General features: G+C 41.5%; 1 protein-coding gene across 2 annotated transcripts; it reads left to right on the top strand.

Annotated features, from left to right (window-relative positions):
* The first annotated feature begins 1,691 nt into the window (after positions 1-1,691).
* LOC133892406 (calcium-dependent protein kinase 18) lies at positions 1,692-17,392 on the top strand. Of its 2 annotated transcripts, XM_062333158.1 has the most exons (12): positions 1,694-2,036; positions 4,198-4,328; positions 4,771-4,812; positions 5,369-5,480; positions 5,562-5,640; positions 5,764-5,933; positions 7,020-7,146; positions 7,922-8,037; positions 8,126-8,233; positions 9,577-9,639; positions 16,606-16,779; positions 16,999-17,392. In XM_062333158.1, exons 1-12 carry the CDS (start codon positions 1,767-1,769, stop codon positions 17,152-17,154), a joined length of 1,548 nt encoding a protein of 515 aa, XP_062189142.1. In that variant the 5' UTR covers positions 1,694-1,766; the 3' UTR covers positions 17,155-17,392. The 2 variants fall into 2 exon arrangements, with proteins under 2 accessions (XP_062189143.1, XP_062189142.1); XM_062333159.1 differs by lacking the exon at positions 9,577-9,639 and having other exon boundaries at positions 1,692-2,036.
* Positions 17,393-27,498: the final 10,106 nt, after the last annotated feature.

Below are 27,498 nucleotides of genomic sequence, written 5' to 3'. Positions count from 1 at the left end.
CTAGTTTTCTTCTATTCACTCTCTTGTTTTGTTACAAGTTTTTTCTTTTTGATTGTGATTTTCATTTTGGTTGACAAGCTGAGATTTTTTTACCTTAGAAAGTGATTCTTCTTTTTACTAAAGGCATAAAATTTACATACAAATGCATATAAGTGGGTGTTGAATTCCCTTACCTTTAAATCATCAATTTAGATAACTTTTCCTTTCTGTGATATTCTCTTTGGAGCAAAGGTTTCTTCCATTAAGTTGCTATATTTATGTGATGATGACTCGTAAGATGAGTGTCAATTGAGCCTATGATTCATATACAACCACGGGAGTCATTTGTTTCATGGGAGATTTTCATAGCAACTTGATTCTTTCTTATTTTTGCTTCCGCTTTGTTTTGAGATACGTTGTGTGATAAAATAGGAGAAGACCATTCGTTTTAGAAAAACTAATGAGACATCTATTCGCTTACTCTAGTTATCATTCTCGATCCTACAATAATCTCTCTCCAATGACCAAAATATATGAGATTAGTGTGCTAAAGTGTCTTCCTGCCGCCGTAGTAGTTATTTCCATGATAAGAAATTATTCTCCATATTAGACAGAGTAAAAATTATTTTAGTGTTAGTTTTGTATCTTCGACGTTCTGAGTTAATCTCCTTAGTTTTGTTCCCATAATTGTTCTAGTAGTAATTTGGTTGGCGAGATGAAGTCAAACACCTTGGTGGAAAGGTTGACTCCTGCTAAGTTCAGTAAAACACCGAAATGTGGGTTAGTGCAACCACAATTTGCAAAAAAGAAAAAAGAAAAAAATAGTGCAACCACTACCAATAAGTATCCGGACGATAAATATTTTCCAATTAAACGAACAATCAACATGACCAATCCATGCTCTCAATCCAATAAAAAACACTGATGAATCCTTTGAAGGTTTGCAGCGCCTTTTTGAATAGGAAATGAGAATCATCAGATCTGAGATTTACTAAATTTATTTGACCTACACTTCTTGCGTCCCAGTAGGTTTAGCCCCCTTTAGCACGTGCACTGCAGACACTCGTCAGTGTTCCAACTAAAAGAAAAGAGCAAATTGGTCTCAAGTAAAATAGAAAATAGAAACAATTAATTTAAGAAGAAAGTTTGGATTAGAGGCATTTTAGAACTAATTAAGATCCTGTTTGGATTAATAAGCCTAGAGACATTTTAGAAGATAGTTTTGCTGACAATTTTGTACGGTTGGGTTGGAGGAACCTTAAAATATAGTAAGTTTGCAATCTCTCTATTTTACAGGTATGTTGCAATGTTTCCTGAAAATACTACACGGACTATTTTACATAAATTAATAGTCTATGCGAAAGACGCAAAACCACGCTGGTGCCTCCAAATTTAAAGAAAAAAAAAACCCACCATGCACATGGCCCGACCCGACACGACCAGTACCAAGTCACCCACACCAAATCGCGTCCCCTTCCTTTCCTCCTCATTTCCCCTCCACGTCATCCCGCACCCTCCCCCACCCAACTCACCTCACCCGTCCCACCACCCGCTGTGCCACCGCCAAGCGGCACCACCGCACTCGGCCCCACGCGTCATCCTCGCAAGCGAGAACCAACAAGCCGTCGCGGCACGGGGCCACCGCCATTTTCCTACTCGCACGGCAAGCGAAATCACAGTGGAGGAAGAGGGTTGGTCACCAGACTACAAAAGTACCCTCCCCTCCCCCTCCCCCCTGCTTTGACCCTCCACATTGATGGTTGTGTTGGGACCGGGCGCCGGCGACAATGGGCCTCTGCACCTCCTCCAGCTCTGCCCGGACCACCGATCCCGCCGGTGACGGCGGCGGCGCGGCGGCCGCGGGGGCGAAGGAGGGGAAGAAGGGCAGGGGAATCGTGGCGTGCGGGAAGCGGACAGACTTCGGCTACCACAAGGACTTCGAGGCACGGTACGCGCTGGGGAAGCTGCTGGGTCACGGCCAGTTCGGGTACACCTTCGCGGCCGTCGACCGCGGCTCCGGCGAGCGTGTCGCTGTCAAGCGCATCGATAAGAACAAGGTATCGTATCCGTGGTCGAAGCGAGGGTTCGTTTTTTTTTTCGCGGGGTCGTGTCGGTGGCTGACGGGTGGGCCACGCACGCCTCGGGCCACGTCGCGCCAGCTGGGCTATCCTGGCCGAGCTTGTGGGGAGGTTCGCGTTTCGCACGTGGGGTGGTTGCTCGGGGCAAAAGCGAAATGCGGGAATCGGCAGTCCTACAAATGCGAAGCGGCAGCCACTGCACGTTGCTGTTGGCACAAATTGCCGATTGCCCTTGGAAACTGCACGTGGCAAATTAACAGGATCAGGAATCCCAAATAGAGGCGTACCGATTTATTCCGGTTTTTTGTTTCTGCTAATTTGAGCAAGTTTTTTTTTATTAGGAAGCGTTATCACCTCTCGAGGCCGCGTGATGTAATTATATTGGCTGACCAATCGCAGCAGAGGTTACAGATAGACTTACAACATGATTCGGTCAAGAACTCATCCGAGCCTATTCTATCTCTAGAACTCACGATCGAATCCAACTTGGTCTGTTTCAAACAGTACAATAGTTCTTATCTCTAACACTCCCCCTCAATCATAACTTGTTTAAGTTGAGATTGTGTCTAAATGCTTCTAAATCTCGAACTGACAGCGGTCTGGTGAAACCATTAGCAACTTGATCTCCTGTGGGTACAAACTGTATATCCAACAATTTTTGTGCAACTCATTCTTTGACAAAATGATAGTCCATTTTAATATGTTTCGTCCTTGCATGGAAAATGGGATTTGCCGAGAGATACGTAGCTCCAATATTATCACACCATAGATGAGCTGCTTTAGGAGAATGAATTCCTAATTCATCAAGCAAGGTTTGTATCCACATTACCTCTGCTGTTGCATTGGCTAAAGCTTTATACTTTGTTTTGGTACTACACCTAGATACTATTGCCTGTTTTCACGCATTCCAAGATATGAGATTTGTTCCAAGGAACACAACAAAGCCTCCAGTGAATCTTCTGTCATCTAAACAGCCGTGTGTATTTTTGTATGAGTATAATGTGGGTAAGTTAGGTATCTTTGGTTGGTTCCGATTTCTGAAGGTTAAGTATATATCATAACTAGTGTCAATCTGCCAACTTATTAGAATATATACAAACTTGTTTTACAACAGTGGAGAGCCTGACTTACTACCACACATCGGCTTGGGTTATAAGGATTCTATGCCGAAGCATGTCTATATGGCTTTGATTATGTTGTTTGAAGTCTGTTTGTTTGAAAAGAAAAGGTGATGTCTCTGAGCGGGAACGCACATTTGATGGCATGCTCCTTCATAATTCGAACAGAGTGGTAAACATTAAAAGTATGCTTGCGAGCCACATGCTTTGCAAATCGTAGGATCACCAGAGGTAACTTTCAAGATTTTGAAGGAAATTCACTAGCATAAATGCAAGCAAACTACCATGAACATGTATTGCACCACTTGCACTCTTACACTGCTGCGATCCAATTTTACTCAAAAATATTTTATTGCCACAAGTACATAAGTATGGCACCATATACATGATAATAAAGGGATGATTAACTTTGTGTGTGTTTATTTTTTCAATTTGATATATTCACAATACAATTATTTCTGCTTCTAATCAACAAAGAGTCAAAGACAATGTCAGACCATACCAAATAACAAATTATTCATGTAGGTAATGCAGTAGATGTAGATTGGTTATTAGTTTTTTTCTTAAGTTTTCTTTTTTTTTTTGGACGAAAGTTTTCCTTAAGTTGACTGGGTGTACGCTCCTTTCCTCCCTCATGACCCAGTATCTGCTTCAGTTCTGCAGCTCTGGTTGGGCCTTATGCCACAAAAGTGTTGGATATGTATTATAAACATATTGTGCGTTTTTTCTTCCATTTTTCTCGAAATGGAAATAACCGCTATTTCTTTGATTTATAATAAAGCAACATCTAGGCTGTATCAGAAGATCCAAAAAAATAATCATCTGCCTCACTGATAGATGTCAATATATGGCCCTGGTGGTCTCTGATGTGTATTGGCAGCTGTTTCTTGTGACATTTCTGTATCAATGCAACATAATCGGTGTATTTTGTTTTTAGTATCAAGAAAAGTACAGAACTAACTCATGTTTAAAAATAACGGGCACTGCATTAACTTCGAATGTACGGGCTATTTTCTTTGCAGATGGTCCTTCCTGTTGCCGTTGAAGACGTAAAGCGAGAAGTTAAAATATTGAAGGCCTTACAAGGGCATGAAAATGTTGTACATTTTTACAATGCATTTGAAGATGATAATTATGTGTATATTGTTATGGAGTAAGTTTTGGAAAATCTCAAATATTCTTGAAATCGTTGTTGTTTCATTTATAACTTAGGTATGTGTGCACTCTGAATGGTCCTGGATTCTGTAGGAGCCACAATCAAACTTGGACGGTCTGGATTCTGATGTTTGCTTATGCTTCTTATAGAAAATTTTCTGATAACTTATATGGAGTAGTTGAGCTTAGTGACACCTGGGGCAGTCGAGAGTTTGATGACATGAATCGGTGGCATCACATGCAAACTCGCATAACATTGGATTCCCTAGAGAAGATTTAGAATAATACTTGGTTTACGTTGAATTTGGGATAAAAGAAACAGGGACCAGATTAGTTGGCAAGCAATTTTGAATTCTGATGTTTCCCATTCATTACTATATGTGTCTCACCATACAAACTAACATAATATCTGACTCTTTGTGATGCCTTCCTTTTGACAGATTATGTGAGGGTGGTGAGTTACTTGATCGGATATTAGCCAAGTAAGAACTATCATAACCTTTAAATGTTTGTGACACTTCTTACTTCTACCTTTATCGCAGAAATATTGCATACTTTGTTCTTGCTTTGTTAACTTATATGTGCAATATTGAGATAATATAGTTACTATCTCTGTTCAACTAGTGTTGTTTTTTACATAGACTTTCTCATTTCAGAGTTCATACTGAAATAACTTTTTGATTTTTTTGTTATTTTGATCATTTTTGGTAGGAGTTAAACATGCAAACATTAATTTATTTTGTGAAGACTAGTGCCTTTTTGAATAACCCAACCCGCTGTGGACATCTGTTACCTCACTTCAGCTTATGTAAACTGCACTGCAGAGCATTGCAATACCCGACACCGTAAGGAGTTGATATAATATGGATGTATATCATGTATTGATAACTTGAGACGATCTTAGTCACTTTTCAACCAAAAAAAAAAAAACATCATAGTTTCATGTGTTACATTGTTATGCTTTGTACACGTGCCTCTGTTTAGATGTATGACAAATATATCAGCTGCATTGAACTCACATATTTTGTGCCCTAACAGGAAAGATAGCCGTTATAGTGAGAAAGATGCCGCTGTAATTGTCCGACAGATGCTTAAGGTTGCAGCTGAGTGCCACCTGCATGGTTTGGTTCATCGGGACATGAAACCTGAGGTATACATTGAAAGTACCAGATGGAATCTTGTCATCAAGAGTAGCTAATAATTTCATTGTTGTATTGTTTTCTGTTTCCAGAACTTCCTATTCAAATCAACAAAGGAGGACTCATCCCTTAAGGCTACAGATTTTGGTCTTTCAGACTTCATAAGACCAGGTGTGTGCATGTATGTTGTAACATATTGTTCCATAATTTTCTTGTTTGACTTGATTCGTGTAAGAGTGAGTTACAGAAATCGCTCTCTAGGTTGCATTTAAATATTGTTGTGTGCACTCACAGGGAAGCAATTCCGTGACATTGTCGGAAGTGCCTACTATGTAGCACCAGAAGTACTCAAGCGTAAGTCAGGGCCAGAATCTGATGTTTGGAGTATTGGCGTTATAACCTATATTTTGTTGTGCGGAAGACGGCCTTTCTGGGACAAAACTGAAGATGGAATATTTAAAGAGGTTATTTTGCCTAAACTTTCCTGTAACCGTTTATTACATGTTTATATCTTTTAAAAAATGCTTCCTTTACATGTCTCATATTGATAATTTTTCACTGTGTTCAATGTTGCAACATTATCTTAATATCATTCCTCCTGATTTCTAATTGAATACAGATTAAAATTCAATACCATTCAGAAGTTTATGCTTTATTTCGTGGGAGACCAATCCAAAAAGATAGGCTAACTTATCATAAAGATGTAGTGAAATATTTTGACGAGTGGTTCATTTCACACAACATATTAGTTTGACATCTGCGCAAAAACAGATGTTTGTACCTTTACATTAATTACCCATGCTTCATGTGTTGGGGTAGAACAATTAAGTACTTGACAAGATTAAACAAAGCATTAGCACTCCTATTCCCTTTTTTCCATGCCTTAGAAAACACAGGAATTGCAAGGATACTGTTGACAAAAAGTTTACAGGAAACGACAAGTTAAAGGATGAATTATAAGTTAGAGATGAATACAAACAAAGAGCAAGCTATCTTTTTGGGATTAAAAAAAAACTCGACCAACGTAGGAGGAATTAGGTGGCATTATAAATAAGAAGAAATAGGCACCCAAATTCGTGTTGAAGAGAACTCGAACCTAGGTAGTCTAGGTGTACATCAACACCCTCTAGCTCAGTTCCTCTATCTTTTGGGCATTACATGTTCTCATGATATGTTCACAAAGTTGGGTCTAGAAAATTCAAGCGTAAATTCTTTTCTTTTCCTAAAGCTAAGCTACAGAGGAAAACCAAGAGTTATGTAATCCAAGGATGCATTATTTGGATTAGTGTAGGAGCTAATAATCCTTAGAGAAGCCTGTTAGTTTCCACAAATGCTAGCACAGATAGTTGTTCTAGGTGGAGACAATCCTAGTTCATCTCTTCTCTCCTGGCCCAAAGGCTCTAACAAAACTATGGAAGTGGTCCTAGACAGAAGCTTTGCATGTACAAAAGTATGAATATTTTTTTATGCTCTACTCAAGTAGTAGCTGCACATAGTTATGACTCATCTGATTATTTTGTACCGATAGTGCTATTTTGTTTCTACTGCAGGTCTTGAAGAACAAGCCAGATTTTCGCCGCAAGCCTTGGCCAAACATTACTCCAAGTGCAAAAGATTTTGTACAGAAGTTATTAGTTAAGGATCCTCGTGCAAGACTAACTGCTGCGCAGGCGTTATGTATGTGACTATGGACCATTTTGGAACATCTGATCTCTTTAGTTTGCTAATCTGGTTAGTGTACCTTGTACAAACCCATTCAGGATGATGTAAGCTCCCAACATGACGGCTGGATAGCTCTCAGATGGATCATATTTAGAGGGACATACCAGTAACCCCTTTAGGATGGAGAGTTGAGGGATCCGACCACCTTATTCAGTTGTATAGTGAGACCTAAAGATGGGTTTGCAGCCTCTTAACTAATGCAAATGACTTGTTGTTTAGCTTATGCTGTTTGGGGTGGAGGGAGTGGAGAGGCTTATGCTGTCTGGGGTGGAGGGAGTGGAGGGGTGGGGGTTGGAAAATACCATAGGCCTATATGTCATCCTCAGGCCCATTGTCATCCTCACAGCCGATGGTTCCAATATGAGCACTTTTACAATAGTATCCATCTAATTTTGCCGTATAAAAATAGCATGTTTAGACCTTTATGACCCTTCTTAGAAACATCTTTTGTCATTTCTCACAGTCGGGCATAATTGGTGCAGTAACCAAGGATTGCTGCAATCTGATTACATTATTGATACATAACTAGTATGCTACTATTATTAATGACTCAACTGTTTAATTATATTATAGCAATTGATGTTCTACTCACCTATTGCTGCAATCTGATAACATTATTAGTTACATGAAGTTGTCGTTAAGAAAAAATATTAACTTGTTTTTCTAAGCCTAGGTATATCATGTTTTCTTTATGTATTAATTTATTGTTTAATGTTGTTTTTCTTTCCAGCACATGAGTGGGTGAGAGAAGGAGGACAGGCATCTGAAATACCTCTGGATATATCAGTATTGCATAATATGCGTCAATTCGTGAAATACAGTCGTTTCAAGCAATTTGCTTTGAGGGTAAGTTGGAGTGCCATAATTTGTTAAGATTTTAAGCACGACTGAGATTTGAGCAAGGCGATTCAAATTGTTTATACAACTTTTGTAGGCATTAGCATCTACACTAAATGCAGAAGAGCTGTCTGATCTTCGTGATCAGTTCAATGCCATTGACATTGACAAGAATGGAACAATAAGTCTGGAAGAATTGAAGCAGGTAATTTTGTTGGAATCTGCTAAATTATTTTCTGAAGGAACTGGTTTCCTAACATCTACAATTGGAATACATGGAAATGAGTTCACTCAATCTTGAATTTGTAATCAAAGTTGAAAACCACACTGGTAGCCAACGGTAGTATTATCAACCTAAGCAAAGCCAAATCAAAAAATAATTATTGCATAAGAAAGCATACGAGATGATCTACACTTAATTTATAAATGAAGAGCTGTATTTTTGTTGCCAGCACCATAACTGAATACAGATTTCTCTCGTAATTATGCAACAAACTCATAGTTGTTAAGGTGTTGCCATAGTGTTGCTATATTGGCATGGAGGAAATTCGAGGCTTGCCATGCTAATGCCACAGCTCCCTTGTCCGCCACGCCCGTCAACCGCCCGGTGGAGGGCCGTTAGGGGGTAGATCAGGCAGATCTGGAGTTGGGTAACCTGGATTTGCCGTCGCCGAAGCTGCCCTGTTGCCCTCCGGCTTCATTCCCACCTATCCCCTTCTGTGCCGCCATCGCTGAAGCTGTGTGGCTGAGAGAAGGGGAACGAGAGGGAGAAGTGGGGGCAAGGGAGGGAAGGAGAGGCAGCTGGTGGAGGTGCCCTAGGGGAGGGAGGGAGAGAGGCACGGCTGGTGGAGGTGCCTTGAAGGAGGGAGGGAGATAGGCGGCTGGTGGAGGTGCCCTATTGCCTTCTGCTCGTAGAGAGGATCAGTGAATCATTCTAGGGTAAGTGGAGTGGGCCGGTGGGTCTTTAGTTCGATAATGAGCTGAGGACGTAAGTGCGGCATGATCTTTTTTCTTTTTCTTTTTCTTTCCTCCTTGTGTTTGGTCTTTCTTTAGCTCGAATGGCATCGTAATGCTGCACGCCATAAGCAATATAAAGGTGGTGAGTCACCACGCCTCGCCACACCACCATAATAACTATGAACAAACTTACCCCACGATTATCCAATTTCCTTCCCATTACGAGACTAGTTGCTACATTATCCCACGATTATCCAATTCACCGTTGCTACATTATCCAATTTCCTTCCCATTACAACACTAGTACAGCTCTGATACTCGAAAAAAATGCACATCTCTTTAAAATATTTGACCAATAATATGCACAAAGATGTTTACAGAGTGAGTACTATGTATTTTAAAATTTGAGAAATATTTCTTGTTCTTGGAACAAAGGAAGAAATTCCATTTGGTAGTGACTTTACATCTTTGGAACATACAAAATTATGAATCACTTCCTTCTTCTCCCTTTCTTCTAGAACCTATGTGTTTTGTGGTCATTGATCGTTTATTCATCAATAATCATAATGTGGTGTCAATCCTAATTTGCAGGCTCTTGCAAAAGATATTCCATGGAGATTAAAGGGTCCTCGTGTTTTAGAGATTGTTCAGGCGGTATGTTGACTCATTTATATATAGCTCTCTTGTCACTTATTGGTCTTAAATTCACATATTTTCTTGGGTTTTTTTCTTCTCGAACTGGTAGGAGAGCTGTCCATCATTATATTAAGGAGGAATAAAGATCGGTCAACAACCGGAGCTTAACAGCTCCAAGAAAAGAGAACAAACAAAAGAAATAAGACGCAACACCCTAACAAAGCGAGGAAGGCCCTCGGCCAACACGTCAAGCTAGCAGTTGATAAAACCCCTTCGCTCCCGCCATGGACCAAAGCGTAGCCTCATCCCAAATCGCTAGCTCTAGCTGCCGCCCCTCCGGTTTTCGAACATCAAAGACGCATTTGTTTCTATGCTTCCAAATGCACCAAGCTGAAAGGATGATCAAAGAGTTTAGCCTACTGCGGCGTTCTTTTAGTGACTGCTGTTCTCCACCAGTCACTAGAATAAAAGTTAGTCGGCTAGGGAGTGAGCTGCTGCAAACCAGTTATGGCCAGGACTTGAACCAAACCTGCCGAGTGAAAACACAGGAAGTGAGCAAATGTTGTATTGTCTCATCCTCCTGATCACAAAGAGGACACCGAGGTGGATGAGGTAAACCCTGACGAACAAGTTGATCTGCAGTCCAGCACCTATTCTTGTTGGCTAACCATAGGAAAAATTTGCACTGCAAAGGCACCCAAAATTTCCACAACCGCTTCCATGGTTCAAAGCCAATACTCCCTTGGAAAAACACCTTATAAGCCGACTTCAACGAGTATTGACTGGAGGCTAAGTGAACCCAAGTATGTACATTCGACATACCTTCTTGCAGTTTCATCCCTTCCAATAAATCCCAAACTTGATGATATTCAATGATGGCATGAATTAAAATTTCCCCACTGATATCCGGGATCCATCTTTGGTTATGCAATGCATCTGCAACTGTGCGCCGGCTAGTATGTCTCTTGCTTACCGTGACCACAAGGATTAGGCGCCATATCATATATTGATCGCCCATGTAACCACCGATCCATCCAAAACATTGAGTTGTTGCCGTCATCAACATTTGAAATGATGGAAACTGAAAACAAGGCCTTAGCGTTTGCATTTATCTGGATCGAAAGGGAGCCCCATGGTCTGCCCAGTTGAGTTTTTTGCAACCAAAGCCATCTCATGCGCAACGACCATGACAATGTGTCGAGGTTGTGGATGCCGAGTCCGCGAAGCTCCACAGGCCGACATACTTTGCTCCAAGCAATCCCACAGTGGCCTCCGTTCGTGTTAGCTTTGCCCTTCCACAAGAAACTCCTTCCGATCTTGTCAATAGCTTTGACAACCCATTTAGTTATATTTGTAGCGATTAGTTGATAAATTGGGATGGCTGTTAGCACGACTTTCGCAAGGATCAATCTGCCAGCCAAATGCATCAAAGCCGCCTTCCAATTTGGGAGTTTGTCGGCGATCTTGTCCAAGAGAGGCGGCAATTGGGCCTTAGTTAGCTTCTTGATGGACAATGGTAGTCCCAAATAAGTACAAGGGAATTCTTGTAGTGCACACGACAGCGTATCTTGAACCACAACCATGTCCCCATCCTGACAATGAATGGTGGAAACCGAACACTTTTGGATGTTCGATTTCAGCTCGATAGCATCCGCAAACAGCTCCAAATTGTCTTTGATAACCACCATATCCGAAACAGCAGGCCGCAAGAACAATACTACGTCATCAGCATACAGAGATACCTGGTGGTTTAATGGCCAACGTGCAAGTGGCTACAACAATCCTTGCTCTCTAGTCCGGTTGATCAAAGCGTTGAGAGCATCCATGACTAGGATAAATAACATCGGGGACAATGGACCTCCTTGCCGAAGTCCATGGTGATGAGAGATCGGTTCCCCTGGAACACCATTTAAAAGAACCCGAGTAGAAGCTGTGGAGAGCAAACCACATAGAATGGTGCGCCACCGGAGGCCAAAGCCCAAGTGTGAGATCAACTGCAATAAGAAGGGCCACTCCACTTAATCCAATGCATTCAATATGTCCAATTTGAGACGAATTTGCGGCTCCTTTTGTTGCTGTAGAAATCAAGTTGTTTGTTGGACAACAAGAATGTTGTCGTGAATGCAACGTCCGCGGATAAAAGCACTCTGATTAGAGGACACCATAGAGGACAATCTCGGAGCAAGATGAATAGCCAATATCTTTGCCACTAGTTTGGCAATGCTATAGATCAAGCTAATAGGGCGATAATCTCCAACCATGATTGCATCGACCCTATTGGGCAGTAGTGTGAGGTAGGCGGAGTTAAGCAAACCAAGCTTCCTACTGTCACCTCCGTGTACCGCCGTCAATGCTGCCATGAGATCATCTTTTATGACGGGCCAACAACTCCGATAGAAACGTCTCGTGAAGCCATCGGGCCCTGGGGCCTTGTCAAAAGGTAAGTCTTTTATAGTCCTCCATACCTTGTCTTGTGAAAAAGGGGCGTCCAGATCATCAAGATTATGAATTAGAAGCTACAATGCATCAAGATCCAACGTTCGAGGATGACCCTCTGCAGTGGCGAGCAATTAAGAGTAAAAATCAAAGGCAGCTAGCTGCTTTTCCTCTTGAGCTGTGATGATATAATCCTCCACTTGCAACGGATGTGAAAGGAGGTGTTTGCATCACCCTCTCAGAGCCAATCGATCCTTGAATGAAGGTGAGCAATGTTTCTTTCAAGAGAAGCGAGGCTCAAGCAATGCATCTTGAGTTTTAGGCGCATCCACTCATCATCTGATAGTAGCCGAGAATCTCGAGCAATCTCTAGTTGGTGAATTATCTCCTTTGCTACAAGGAGTTGCTGCTTTATGTTACCAACTTTGCGCTGCCCCCAACCTTGAAGAGCCCGGCATAGTCGCTACAGTTTCAAAGCCATACACTCAATAGGGCACACAGTGGAAACTTGAGTCGACCAAGCTTGTTGTACAGCTTAGTGAGAACCATCAATTCGGGTCCAAAAGCTCTCAAAATGAAAGCGGCGCTTGCCTCTTGCGTTATCATGAAGCCCAAGAATTAAAGGACAGTTGTCGGAGATGTCGGACGCTGAACTTTGCATGTGACAATCTAGAAATTATTCTCCCAGTCAGCCGTACAAAAAACTCAATCCAACCTGATCAAACTTGGCGAAGATCTTTCATTAGACCAAGTAAACTTTCGGCCGACCAACGAGATCTCCTTCAAATCAACATCATTTAGAAGCCTCTGAAAGTGTCCCATCATTGCCTGGTCTAGTTTCACATTGCTCTCGTCTTTGGATCGATAAATGAGATTACCCACGATTGTCCACAGGCCGGAGCATTGTGCATGAATCGCACGTAGCTCATCAAGAAACAAGATTCTCTCCGCATCGGGTTAGGGTCCATAAACCCTGGTGAACCACGAACATTGCTCATCATATTCACAAAATTGGATAGGGATGGAGTAGTTGTCCGTGCGGATGGTGACCATCTGATGTACAGTAGACTTCCAAGCAACCAAAATACCACCCCGTGAGCCGGAGGCTGGTAGAACATGCCACCCATCAAAACTAGATCCCAACATCAAGAGAATTTTATAGCGAGAGAGATTGGCCACTTTTGTTTCTTGAAAACACACAATGTCAGACTTCACAGAATTAACAACCAATCGAACCGAATCACAACACGCTTTCTTGTTGAGACCGCGCACGTTCCACACTGGAATCTTGGATGTATTCATCAAAAAACTATGGAAATGACCTGAGCATGGCGTCTCAACATAGCATCGAGATGCCATCAACCACTCTTGCTTGGCCTTCGTCGGGAGTTGTCCAACCAAAAATGGCAGCTAAGGCCATGATGTGCACCCTCGACAGTGGGTTGGAGAAAAACCTTGCATATTCATCTTGAGCATGTTGATCCAGTAGCGTATTACCCGTGATGAGACCCAAAACCCTCATGACGAAAGAGGAGCCCTCAACAGAAGATGAGGTCGTTCGATGCGCGGCTACAATTCTCACGTTGCCTCGGAGAGTAGTCCAGTGGGGGCACTTCTTGCGTCGCTTTGAAATGTGAGGCCTCGGCAGAAACCCGTTGGTGGGGATGCCCATTTGCGAGATGAACAACCGCATGCGTCGGGGATGGGGCAGGTTGGTCTTGGTCTGGCAGCGGAGGAGGCACTGTACAAACTATGCACATCGCAGTAGATGGAGCATCTTGGTCTGACTGCACTAGTTGCAACGACGGTGCTACACTCACTGTACGCACCGGAGTAGATGGAGCAGTTTGGTTTGGTTGCATTAGTTGCAGAGGCGATGTTGCACTCTGCTTTGGGATCGGTGGTTCTTTACTGAGGTGCAAACCTACCTAGAGTAGACTCGCGAGCAGACTTGGATATATATTGGTCTAGGTCCAGCACGTAAACGAAGGTGGGCACAGTCGCATAATCCGGGCTAGTGGGAGGGCTGGAAGGAGTAGCCGACGCCTCAACAGAAGAAATCGAGCTTGCACACCCCTTGTTCATAGCTTCAGTAGGCAGCACACTTGCCTGCTATACCATTGCATGGCCATGTACATCTCTTGTCGTGTCAACCTTGGGAAGCCCCAAGGGAGCAGGAGGTTGACCAATTGAGATGATCAGGCCCTCCACCACATCAACCTTGGGACTTGCATGCACTTCGGCTAAAAATGCACCAGCATCGGGAGTTCAGTTCGCAGTAGCGAGAGATCCACTGGTATAGCTGATCGGGTCCTTGATCAGCACCTCCTCTGTCGCTGTGTGCCCACCTAGCATAGCATGTACTTGAATAGTGCCACAATCAATGTGGCCTGATTCCACCAAGTTCTCATGGCCGTCATCTTCATGGAACGAGGAGGCAGCTTGGGCTGGAACTGGAACATTGCTATTGGGAATTAAATTCTCGCTGCTGTCATCTTCGAGATGCGAGGAGGCAGCTTGTGATGTGGGCTGTGGGGCCACCGCAGCTGCTACAGCCACGTCGACTACCACATGGGACGCACCAAGTGAGGTGGAGCCATGCGTCGGCTGCGACTCCGAGCCACACAGGGTGCTGCTACCCACGCGGTCGTCCCTGTCAGCGAGCCTTGTTTCTCCCAAGGAGCCACTATCCGGAGTGTCGAAGGGACCATCATCAGCACGCCGACGAGTGCGGTGATTTGCCCCAACATTTGCCGATGGGGAAGGCGGCTTCGATGGTTGTGAAAAATCGACACAGTCCAAAACATGGATTTCGACTGGATAGACCATGGACCGCATTGCCAGTAGTCCCTCAAACGACATGAACTCCATGGGCTCTGTGCCCAGGAGGTCTTTGCGGGGCAGGATGAGTGATGGGTTGCTGGTCCACGCAGTGACGTGGAACTCTGACAAGTCTGAACGAACTTGAGTGGTCGGATGTACACTTTGTATCCAGCAGAACGAAGCAAGGAGGCGCTCCACCGAAGACAAACCCCGCACTTGTGACGGAATGCTGAGCAGTGAAAGCTCAACCCGAAAAGGGAGCGTCTTGCTGGTAGTATGGGCAAACCGCGACCAACGCTTGAGCAAGAGATCGAAGCGAGGTAGATGGAGCAGCTGACCGTTGTTGAGCACTCGTGCCACATACTCCTCATCTGGCAGCAACAACAAGAAATCCTCCGGCGTGGTGTGGTGGACGGAGAGGGTGCTCGCAGTGAGATCAAAATAGGCAGCGATGGGCTCCAAGGCTTCCACCGGTGAGACCGCAGGTCTGGTGCCCACTACAGCCACGAGGAGTGCCTTGCACAACTCACTTTCAACTACTAGGATGTGCTCCGAACGTCAATGAAACACATCTCTGGCAGCGTAGCGTCTGGAGTGGTTGTCGAAACTATTTGAACATGATGCAGGAATGCTTGCTCATGTGAACCTCCATCACTATTCAGCGTCAGAGCCCTGCCCGCTGCTGTTGAGGGGCGACGCTGGCTCCGACGTCGGCACGAACAAACGTCATGAGCCTCAGCGGCCTCATCCATAGCGGAGCCACCCCGGGACGACATAGGAAGGGGAGTTGTCAAGAGCCGGACCAGTGAGGCCACTAGGAGCAACAACGCTTGCCGTAGCCGGTGTGATGTGACGCCAATCGAACTTGCGCTTCTGCAGAGGTTGTCGGGATGCCATTGGGCAAAATGGAGCTCGATGCCTTAGGGCCAAACAACGGAAGCAGCGGGTGCGATTCTTGCACCGATCAGCTTTGTGGGTCATTGCCAAGTAGTTGAAACATCGGCCCTGGACGACCTTCGGGACTTGGCCGTGCATCCACCGCGAAGGACAGGGGAGGCGTGACCGCGACCGCTTGCCGATCACCTTATGCCATATGTCCACATCCGGGCTGGCGTCCTGGGGCGGAGCGCGGATGACCACCGACCGGATGACTGGAATGAACTGCATTTTATTTCGAGGGCGGTTTCTGTTAATGTGTGTATGTATATAATAGTTTTGCTAGTTTATGGCGCATTTTGACCCCTTGCATATTTAACCCATGTACTACGACTACCTTGTGTTCTAGGGTTGCTTGACAGGAATGGAATTCACAGATTCCAAATTGGAAACTGTATGTTTTATGTATGTTAAAATTTCATGATTGTAATAGCATAAAACACCTATACTTGTTCCTTGCAGGAAAATTGAAGATAATGTGATGGAATTGCAAAAGCTATCATTTTGCCGAACACCGTTTTTCCTCTTCTGAAAAATGATCATGAGATTTGGCAAAATAGTTTCCAGATTTCTTTTACCCTTTCTTTGATTTTTTAAGGATACATTTCAATTGATACATACAAAACCCATTGAAACTAAGCGCTTATTCCACTGCCTATGCTATATAACATTATGGCTAAAATATTACTGTCTTTTCCTTGCAATTGTTTTCTATTTATATTTCATAAAGTTAAAAGGTTTCCATTGGAGGTGCAGAAAGTGACAATGAAATATTCCATTATTGAGCAGATTGACAGCAATACGGATGGGTTAGTTGATTTTGAAGAGTTTGTGGCTGCGACACTACATGTGCATCAGCTGGTGGAACACGATACTGGGAAGTGGCAATCATTGTCTCAAGCTGCATTTGATAAATTTGATGTCGACGGAGATGGCTATATCACATCTGATGAACTGAGAATGGTATGCTTAAGAACACTGCCAATTTTCATTGGTTGTTTTTGTTAGTTGAATAGTTCATTGTTTGCTATACTTCCCTGTTTTGTTACTAGTACATGAACCAAGTTATGCCGGCAGTTCAGAGCTTTCGTTTTGTTTTACTTATCTAAATTGTTACGTAGTACAAGAACCAAATTATTCACGTATCTCAAGCGTTATTGACGTTTTACTCCTTGTCTACAGCATACAGGACTGAAGGGCTCTATTGACCCCCTCCTGGAGGAGGCTGACATTGACAAAGATGGCAAAATAAGCCTAGATGAATTTCGCAGGCTCTTGAAAACTGCAAGCATGAGTGCGCGCAATGTACAAACTCCAAGGGGCGTTCGCAATTCATAGTGGGTTAGTTTTCGTAGTTCACATAACTGAACAAAGGCCAGCGAACGATGAGATGTTTTTCATCGGCGCATGTAATAGAGAACTGTTGCCAGAAAGGCTTCTTGATGTAAATTGTACCAGTGTAGATGAATGCAGTCTGTAGATTTTTCCACCAAAATAAACAATTATCTTGCTGTGTAGGGGTGCACAGCACATCTTGTTAATCTGACTTATTTTTCCTTTTACTTTTTTCTTTTTAGCAATGTCTCCAATTTGGCTCTGAAAATCCAAAATCGTATGAAGCAATGCAATTTTAGAAAGCAGACTCAAGTGAACAATATTTTCTTAGGAGTCGTCTCCATGGTATGGGAAGTCGGGGAGGCGGTGGCTATGGTTTTGGAGTAACGCACCTATTTTTAGTCTAAGCTCATTAATAGACTCCTACATTGTAGGTCTATTATGACTCTAATTCCGTATGGATCGTTATCCACGCAACCAACGTATATATTCAATCCAAACGTGTTCTAATCATCAAGTGCATGATCATTTAGGTTTATGTGTAGTAAATCATGACCGTCGTAGTTGTAATCTGTTACTAACAACGATTCATCAGTGATGGATCAACATAGATCATCGTAGATTAGTTATTAGTGATAGATTAAATTATAATTTATCACTAATGACGATATTCATTCGTACTTTTTAACAATCAATGTGGTTGTAGTTACAATATTATTCATGTAACAAAAAAAGAATAACAAAAAGAAATATAGCTTATTAGGTCAAATCTAATACAAGGACAAAAAGCCTCATGACTAAGTCTAACAAAACACTCACTGCTATATTTTTTTTATATGTGCATAGTATGATACTATATTTTTTATTTTTCTTTTACTTTTTTTACATCCGTATGGCCATGCACTATAAATCAATTAATTGCACCAATGTCTCGAGATTAACTTGTTCATCACATTCAACACCATGCACTACAACTCATGATTAACTTCATCACATCCAACACCATGTTCCTTAGCATGTGTCTACATTTGTGATTTAATTTTTGGATATCCATGATCCTTGAAACAAGATCAGCAATCAATCCCGAAATGTTCCAACTTCAACCCCGAAATGACCGTCGTAGTTGTAATCTGTTACTACTAACGATTCATCAGTGATGGATCATCGTAGATTAGTTATTAGTGATAGATTAAATTATAATTCGTCACTAATGATGATATTCATTCATACCTTTTAACAATCAATGTGGTTGTAGTTACAATATTATTCATGTAACAAAAAAAGAATAACAAAAAGAAATATAACTTATTAGGTCTAACAAAACACTCACTGCTATATTTTTTTATATGTGCATAGTATGATATTATATTTTATATTTTTATTTTTATTTTTTATCTCAGCAGCACTAGAATATGAATTATTATACATTCTGCTCAAGTTTGATATAAGAGGTGACAGCTATAGACACAAACACGTGTTCCGAAAATAATGTGAAAACTTCCGAGTACGAGAACTCAATCTTCTAAGCCGAATTTGGCCTAAAAAAATTGCCAAACTTGACAAACTCGAGGAGATTTTCTTGTAGATATCCGTAGAGTAAAATAAACATCAAAATCGGAGTCCAGATGCAAAAGTTATGCCTGTTTTACTAAAGGCATTCCGGGTCACATATCAAATTGCAATAATTGGCATGAGATATTCAGAAATTCATAAAATATTTGTACAACTTTGGATGAAGAAAAATGTTATACGTAAATCAACAATTCAGTAAGCAACAATTTACTGAATTCAGTATCAAACAATTTAGTAATCAACAATTCAACAAAAACAGTCATTAGTGATGGGTCATAACTGTGATTCGTCATTTATAATGACTGATCGATGAATGGTTACGGTTATGACCCGTCACTTATGACCTTCGGTAAAAAATGTTAAAAGAATAAAATATCTAGCTTCCTTCAAAATACACAAGAGGATGAGGTTGTAAGTGTGCTACGCGTGCAATGGGAGGTTGCGGGTTTAATTCCCACAGAAAGTAGAGTATAAAAACTGTGTAAAAATACCATGTGACACATGGTGAGTGGCGATGACCCCTCGTTGGGATAGCTTAGGTGAAAAATATTTTTTTGACTTTTTTCGTATCCAAAAAATACGAAAAACGCTAATCAGTCATTAATGACGGATCATAACTGTGATCTGTCACTTATGACTTATCATATGTGATGGGTGACAATTATGACCTTCATTAGCGACGGATCAAGTTGTGACCCGTCACTAATGATCTTATTGGTTACGGGTTTTAACCGTCATCTATAACTAGTCATCAGTGACGCATTCAGATCACTCATGACTAGTCATTAGTAACGTGTTCGGTTAAAGGAGGCGGGACCCATCACTCGTAACAGTTATCTCATGTCACTTAAAACATTTTTTCATGTAGTGTCATTAACATCTTTTTATAAACATAGGTCGGCGGCGGTGTCAAAAGGGACTCCAAATATACATAAAAATTGTATTGGCTAAACCTTATATATGCATACATTGATTTATGATGAGATACGTATCATTCTTTTACAGCTCAAACATCCAATTAATCTTGTGATGGATTACTCAACTCATGATTAACTTCTTCATCACATATTCACATCCGTATGACCATGCACTACAAATCAATTAATTGCACCAATGTATCGAGATTAACTTGTTCATCACATCCAACACCATGCACTACAACTCATGATTAACTTCATCACATCCAACACCATGTTCCTTAGCATGTGTCTACATTTGTGATTTAATTTTTGAATATCCATGATCCTTGAAACAAGATCAGCAATCAATCCCGAAATGTTCCAACTTCAACCCCGAAATGTCCTAATATATTTTGGAGACGTGACGAGTGATGATCTTAAATGGGTATGGGTATAGAAAGCTAAGATACTATTGACGACAAAAATATTCATGTGAAAACTTTGGTATAACAGAATTTAGTCAGGAGACTAATTACAGCGTAGGTATATATGGACCCAGTGATAGTAGTTGTGCTCTTTATGGGGAGATTTAGATGGCTGAACACATTATGTTCAAATGTTTGATAGCTGAATATGCGTGGAGGTTACAGGAAATATTTGGGTGAAGGTGAATACCTAGAAATACGTTAGATCTTACAACTTGGAGTGGGGAGTAAATTGGGAAGGAGAATATGTTGGTTCGGTATGACAGCGAAATTCCTAATGAGCACGCCAGCGCAGGTTGAGTTGCTCGCGCTCCCCCGACAGGACCACAACTTTCCTTTTTTAATTTTTTTTTCAAAAACTTGTCCGTAAAACTTTTTAGTAAACTTTTCTCATTATTTTTTTCTCAATGTTTTTTCGGAAAGCTTATCTGAAAAACTCATTTGAATTTTTTTTTATAACTTATTTGATTTTTTTTTCTCAAAATAGAAAAACACGAAAGAGAAAATTTTCTAAAAACGGAAAGCGGAGGGGCCGGAGGAACTGTTTGAAAAGTTGCTTGTTCCCTCCGTGGCACGCGTGCGTGAAATAGCCACGTCCGTATGGGAGCCCCGCGATCTGTTGGGCGCTTTTGTTCACGCAATAGAATGTGTTAGAGGAATGCATGCCAATACCATGAACACTTCACCGTTAACCCATGTACCTATTCATTAGCCTAGACCCTCATGACTAGGAGTTAGTTAGCTTCGGCTAACCACACGTTCGTGCTCTTTTAAAGTTTATTTAACCATATGAGATCAATTCACTTGTTTTGTTTCAACATATTTAGCGTGTGACCCGTTAGGTTAATATACAAACGGCTATGACTCGAAAACTCTTTCGAAACTGAAGTTAATAGCGCTCCTAGTAGGATATGTTAACTCTTGAGTATACATAAAGATTATATTAGCTGAACCTTGATATACACATGCACCGATCCTTTCGTCTCACAATAACAGTCAAGCTTAAGGTGAGATACGTGTCACCCTTGTGATAGCTCGACCATTTACTCGACCAAGTAGTAGATTCATTATGATTAATTTTTAATCATATTGGCATGACAATGCACTTTCTCAATCCAACTACCTCGAGGGGCCCAGAGATATCTCATGTTATCAAGGAGGAACAAATTCCATCTTGATCGTTAAATCCAAAAACTATTTTTATGACTACCCAGTTATAGAATAGTATTTGACAGTCTCAAAATATGTCACTACACATTCTGGGAATCAATGATGATCTTAAGTCTAAGGATCTTGCAGGTATACCACCTGATATAATAAATGATGTCACATCATAAATAACAATCCCAGCAATATATCAAAGTGGGTCTATCCAACATCATATTCTCTAACATGAATATTCATATTATTGATTCGGTTTCTCTATACCTATGATCTATGAAATGTGATCATCAATCAATACGTGTGATGGTCTTATGGATCATCCCAATGATATGTGACCAGAGATTAAATCAGAATAATATCATGATATAAACAAAGAGTTTCACGAACAAGTCACATACATGCTAATCAATGTAAATGATAGTCATCCAAAGAATAACATATTATTCAAAGGTATATGAACATAGACTTGTGATATAATCATTCCTATGATTGCTTTTAGGGCATATCACTTTCATGTACGTTTGCCCTGGTATGAAAAACGATCTCCACCACTGTGAGCAGGTGGCAAATGAAACTTGCGTGAGTTCATTCGACACTTAGCAACACCCGGAATACTATCCCCAAGATTAATGACAATGATGTCATCTAGGCGTTCACTCAAGGGATTAAGAGGCGGTGTTGCGTTTAAGACATCGATAGAAAGGAGCCTAAAATGGTGAAGGAGCTTATGCAGATTGTTGATAAGTCTGCCAAAGTCGAGGATGCGCTCATCTATGTTATGGAAAAGACTTAGGGTATCAAACGTTCTCAACCCAGGCTCAGAGGCAAAAAGATCCAGAGCAACAGCAAGAAGGGCACCACGGGAGGCAAGGGCAAAAAAACTAAATCTGACTAGCGCTCCGGTCCTTCTCGGGGTAGAAGCTTTACACAAGGCTCTAGCGAACAAGATAGGAAGCCTTGGTGTGACTTTCACCAAACCGACAACCACAACATCTAATCTGGAAAACGTTGGTCAAGGTGGAAGTCAAAAAAGCGACCAAGGGAAAGAATGTTCAGGTCATGACCCAAAGTAGTGACTCTAACTCAGATGATAGCGAGGATGACATAGACACGATGTCTTTCCAGTCGGGTGAGAGGATGATTGAGCACATGTTCGATGGTTCCACGTCCTACAAGTCCAAGCGACAGTATAAGACAGTGGCCCAAGAAGTCCTAGCCGTTATTCCTAAAGGTCGTCAAGCCGTGAAGTGATGAGACACCGAAATCTCCTTTGGCCAAGAAGATTGCCCTGATAACTTCATCAGGTTGGGCCGCTTTCTAATAATGGTCGAGTCTACAATAAATAATTATAGAGTTACCCAAGTCCTTATTGATGGAGGAAGTTCCTTTAACATCCTCTTTGCTAACGCACTCGAAGGAATAGTGATCTCCTGATCTGTGATCAAGCTGGTTCCTCAAGCCTTCCATGGTATAGTGCCCGGATCTTCGGCCACTCTCATTGGCTAGATATCGCTACCCGTTACCTTTGGGAAGCATGACAATTTCTGAAGAAAAAAAACCTATTTGACGTGGTCAATTTCAAGATGGCGCCATCTTAGGAAGACCTACTCTTACCAAATTCATGACAGCAACGCACTACGCTTACCAATGTGTGAAAATCCCTGAACCCGAGGGAGCCATCACCATCTAGGGCTGCACAAAAGTAGGCTTACGTTGTGACAAACGAAGTTTAGACATGGCCACACAGCATCAACCTGATAAGGAGATGAATAACTCGAGGCCTAAGGACATCGTGAAGTCTCACGACAAATGCAAAATAGTTCCTTTGGATCCAACGGAGCCATCCAAGATCGTTCGAATTGGTTCCAAACTAGATCCCTAATAGGAACTCACGCTCATCACTTTCCTCTTGGAAAATACTGATGTGTTCGCCTCGCAACCGTTAGACATACCCAGGATCCCCAGGGAAGTGATTGAGTAGAAATTGGCTATCCTACCCAATGCAAAGCCAGTCAAACAGAAACTCTGACTGTTCGCAAATCGGAAAGAAGCTATCAAAGAGGAAATTGAAAGGCTCGCCAAGGCATGCTTTTCCTTTACCAGGAATAGATCATAAAGTGGATTCCATTTTTGGCTGCGACTAGCTTAGCCTTCTTGATGCCTATTCTAGTTATCACCGTATTAACATGAATCTAGAAGATGAGGAGAATATCTCCTTTATTACCCCGTTTGGGGTTTATTGCTATATTAAAATGTCTTTTGGATTGAAGAATGCATGTGCCACATACCAAGGAATGCATATAACACTCCATGATCAGATTGGCCGCAACATAGAGGCCTACATCTATGATCTCGTCGTCAAAACAAAAAAGAAGGAAGATTTCATCTACGACCTACAAGAAACATTCAACAACCTGCACAAGAATCAGGTCATGCTAAACTCGGAGAAGTGCGCATTTAGAGTTGACACAAGGAAATTACTCAGATATCTAGTGTACGTTTTGCTGGGGAATAGAAGTTAATCCCAAAAAGATCAAAGCTATTGAAGAGATACAACCCCCAAGTTAGTGTGAGAAGTTCAGAGACTAACCGGATGCATGGTAACCCTTAGTCTCTTTATTTCCCAGCTTGGAGATCGAGGACTTCCCTTCTTCAAGTTGTTAAGGCAACATGACAAGTTTGAGTGATAAAAAAAAACAGATGAGGCATTCAATAATTTAAAGAGATATATTTCACTACGTCAAAAAAGCTTATTAGTGACAGGTGCACCTGTCACTCTGAACGCGTCACTAATGTAGACTTATCAGTGATAAGTCTGGAATTATCATTAATGTGTTTTTAAAAAATAATAAAATAAAATAAAATACAGGTCAGGAGTTCAAGATTACACTATCAGATGATAATTATAGGGTAATTATAGGGTAAAATCTGATGCATCTCAAGACAAAAACAAGCTAAAACATCTTAAGAGTAAACTAACATGCCTATCATCAGATTAGAAGAGAGATGTTCCCTTGCTCTTCTTATCTCCACCGATTTTGAAGTGCTTGCACCTCTGAAGTTGCAATGAAAGTGTCAGATACATGGAACACCAAATACATAAAGAAAGCTGGAAAAAAAATGATGGTAAAGGAGAGCAAAACGACCTTAATCGGGTGCTGAGAGTAGTGCAAAAGAGGATAAATAAATAAGCATAAGTTTAATGCCAAAAATAATCTGATGAACATGCAAAAGAGGATAAATAAATACACTGGTCATCTATAACAAGCTATGTAAAGAACCACCACAATGGACTGCCAAGCATGAAGCTAAACTTAGTTTAGAGGGTTACACTCGTAGTCAGTTTCTTGTCTTTCTATCAATTCACACCAAAGGGACTCGTATAAATCAAAATAACACTATCCATATTCTTCCTATTGCTCATCGACTAGAATCATGCCACATAACACTTTGGTGACAATTCTAAACTGCAATGCAGTCCAAGAGTTCAAGATTACAGGCACTCATCAACAAATATTACCATTATTTCTAGTTAGACAGAGAACAAAACAATCCACTCGTTCAAGCTTTAGTTTCACTGATCATGATTCTTATCTCTACTTCTTTGCAAATGACTATGAACAATTATCAGCAATCATAATGGATAACACCAAAATCAGTAAACTATGCTAATGTTTGTGAAATAACTGCATTGAGAAAGAGCCTAAGAGATGTTTCAAGACTTGAAACCTTTCCAATGATAGCTGCTTTTGTGAAGTCACTATAGCAGAACACGACATCCGTGGTGGTTCAAAATCGCCACCAGTCACAGGTTTTGAACTGTCACTGATTACTCGGCACTGATAGTCAACGACTATTAGTGTCGGGTCCAGAACCGGCACTGAAAACCATATCAGTATCGGTTGGTGGCTCCAACCGATACTGATAGTAGCTCCAATTGATACTGATATAGTTTTCTATGATTCAAACTTTTTGGGCCAAAAAAAGTAAGAATTTTTTTTAACCAGAGGCACTCGACTAGTCATGCTGCTCTCCCGACCGCACAAGTCACGTGATTTTTGCTTGCACGCAGCAACCAGGACTTGAACTCATCACCTCACAGCAGACCCTCACGCATGACCGCTCTAACCATCTCAGCTATCGTTCGTTCTTGATTATAATAGCAAAATCAATCTTTTTGACATCTTTTGACTGAACGTTTGAATGGCTATATGAACATCTAAATTACCTCAAATAAAAATCTAATCAACTACAAAGTTGTAGATCTCGTCGATAGCTATAATTTTCATATAAAGTTTGTCTCCATCCAACTTCGTATGAAAACGTTTTAAATTTTTTAAGATGAGTTATCATCGAACACAGCTGAAACTTTGTTAAGATTATTTGGGTATTTAAATGACCTCAAATTAAAAAGTTATTAACTACAAAGTTGTAGATCTCGTCGAGATCTATAATTTTCGTATAAAGTTTTCCCCATCCGACTTCGTGTGAAAAAGTTATGATTTTTTAAGATAAGCTGCAACAGTAATCATCGGTGTCGATTTGTGGCTAGAACCGACACTGATATTGATTTATCAGTGTCAGTTCGTGGTTGAAACCGGCACTAATACTGATTTATCAGTGCCGGTTCCAGTCACTAATCGGCATTGATAAATGGTTTCAGTACCGGTTCTTAGCGGCTCACTCATTATTCGCGCGTGGAAGCTTAAGAACCAACACTGATACATCTTCAGTTTCGGTTTCAGTACAACCGGCACTGATGTGCCACTACTTTTGACTTATTCTGTAATTGTAGGTCTATAAATATAGACCCTTAGCCATCACATATTTGGTGTTCTTTCCTCTCCACTTCTTCTCCAAGTTTGAACATATTTCTGTAAGTGTACTCTCGCCGCACTTATTTGTGCAAGATATATTCTTGCGTCTACACTGAGGTCCTGCAATATTGATCATGTCTTGAATAGATATGGACACATGCATTTGGCGGCGAGTATCAACTAAGATTTAACTCACAACTTAGGCCTTGTATAGTTTGAGCTGTATCTTTTTTGAGTTAAATGACCATTCACTAGAGCATTTCCTTACTGGAGTTCTTAAAAAAAAAAAAGAATTGACTCACAACTTTCATATAAACAGTGGATGACCGAGCTCTAGATTTGAGGTGGGATGGAGACGAACCGGCAGTCACCGATGCTCATCGGCCACGCCTAGCTCCATGGAGCCCGCATCAATGCCTGGCACCGGTTGCTACCGCTCAGACCGGTCCCTGGGCAGGAACAAAATGAGCAGCCGTGCAATGCAGGGCCCAAAAAGTTAACGGCCTCCACATTTAATCAGTATACTAATTGGCACTAGTAGTTAGGAAATTAACTGGGCTAGGAACCAGATTGCACAAAACCATGTTGTTTCATCGCTTTTCGGATTTAATACGTACTACCTACGCACAGACTGGGGCGGAGCAACAGGCCCCGTGCAGCCAGATGCTGGTCTAGAAGGAAGATGTCTAGCTCGAGCCCCTAGTGGGGGAGGACGATGGGCAACCGGCACAATCATTTTTCAGATGAAGGAATAATTTTATTCTGATCTATGCGTAAAGCATGCACCAAACCGGCACAATCGTTGGGGAAGGCAGTTGGTGCCTTGGTGGGCAGCAGCACGTTTGGTGCGAGGAGGCGCAGCAAATGGGCGGAGCCGCGAACGGGGAGGTAGCTTGGCTGCCGCGCCGCGCCGTGCTAGCGAGGAGGCGTCTTGTGGCCGGGAGGCAATATGGTGGTGAGGGACTCGGGAGGCAGCGACGTCAGCGGCTGACAAGACCAAATTATCATAAAAGGTCAAATCCCCGTAAAAGAATTTAATAACATGACAATTACTAAAATATCTTAAAACATAGACGGTTATACTATTGCTCACCTAGTAGCAACCGTCTAAGTGTCCTGGTTCTAAACAAGCCATTGAACATATGTACAAGATACTAAACTAAAATGAATCCCACCCAGGGATGTCAATGAGATGCGATCTGCAATTTCTCACGGGGAATTATTCCTATTAGAGAACCGAGATAAAAAGATTTCGTCTCCTATGAACTCGTATGGGTATAAAGACAAGAAGATGCTCGCTACTCCCTGCTATATCCTAATATCTCACACAAACACACACATACATATATATATACATATATACATATATACACATATATATACATATATACATATATACACATATATATA

Source organism: Phragmites australis, chromosome 15 (assembly GCF_958298935.1).
Source record: "Phragmites australis chromosome 15, lpPhrAust1.1, whole genome shotgun sequence".
NCBI classification, from domain to species: Eukaryota; Viridiplantae; Streptophyta; class Magnoliopsida; order Poales; family Poaceae; genus Phragmites; species Phragmites australis.
This window is presented reverse-complemented; position numbering and strand designations above follow the sequence as displayed.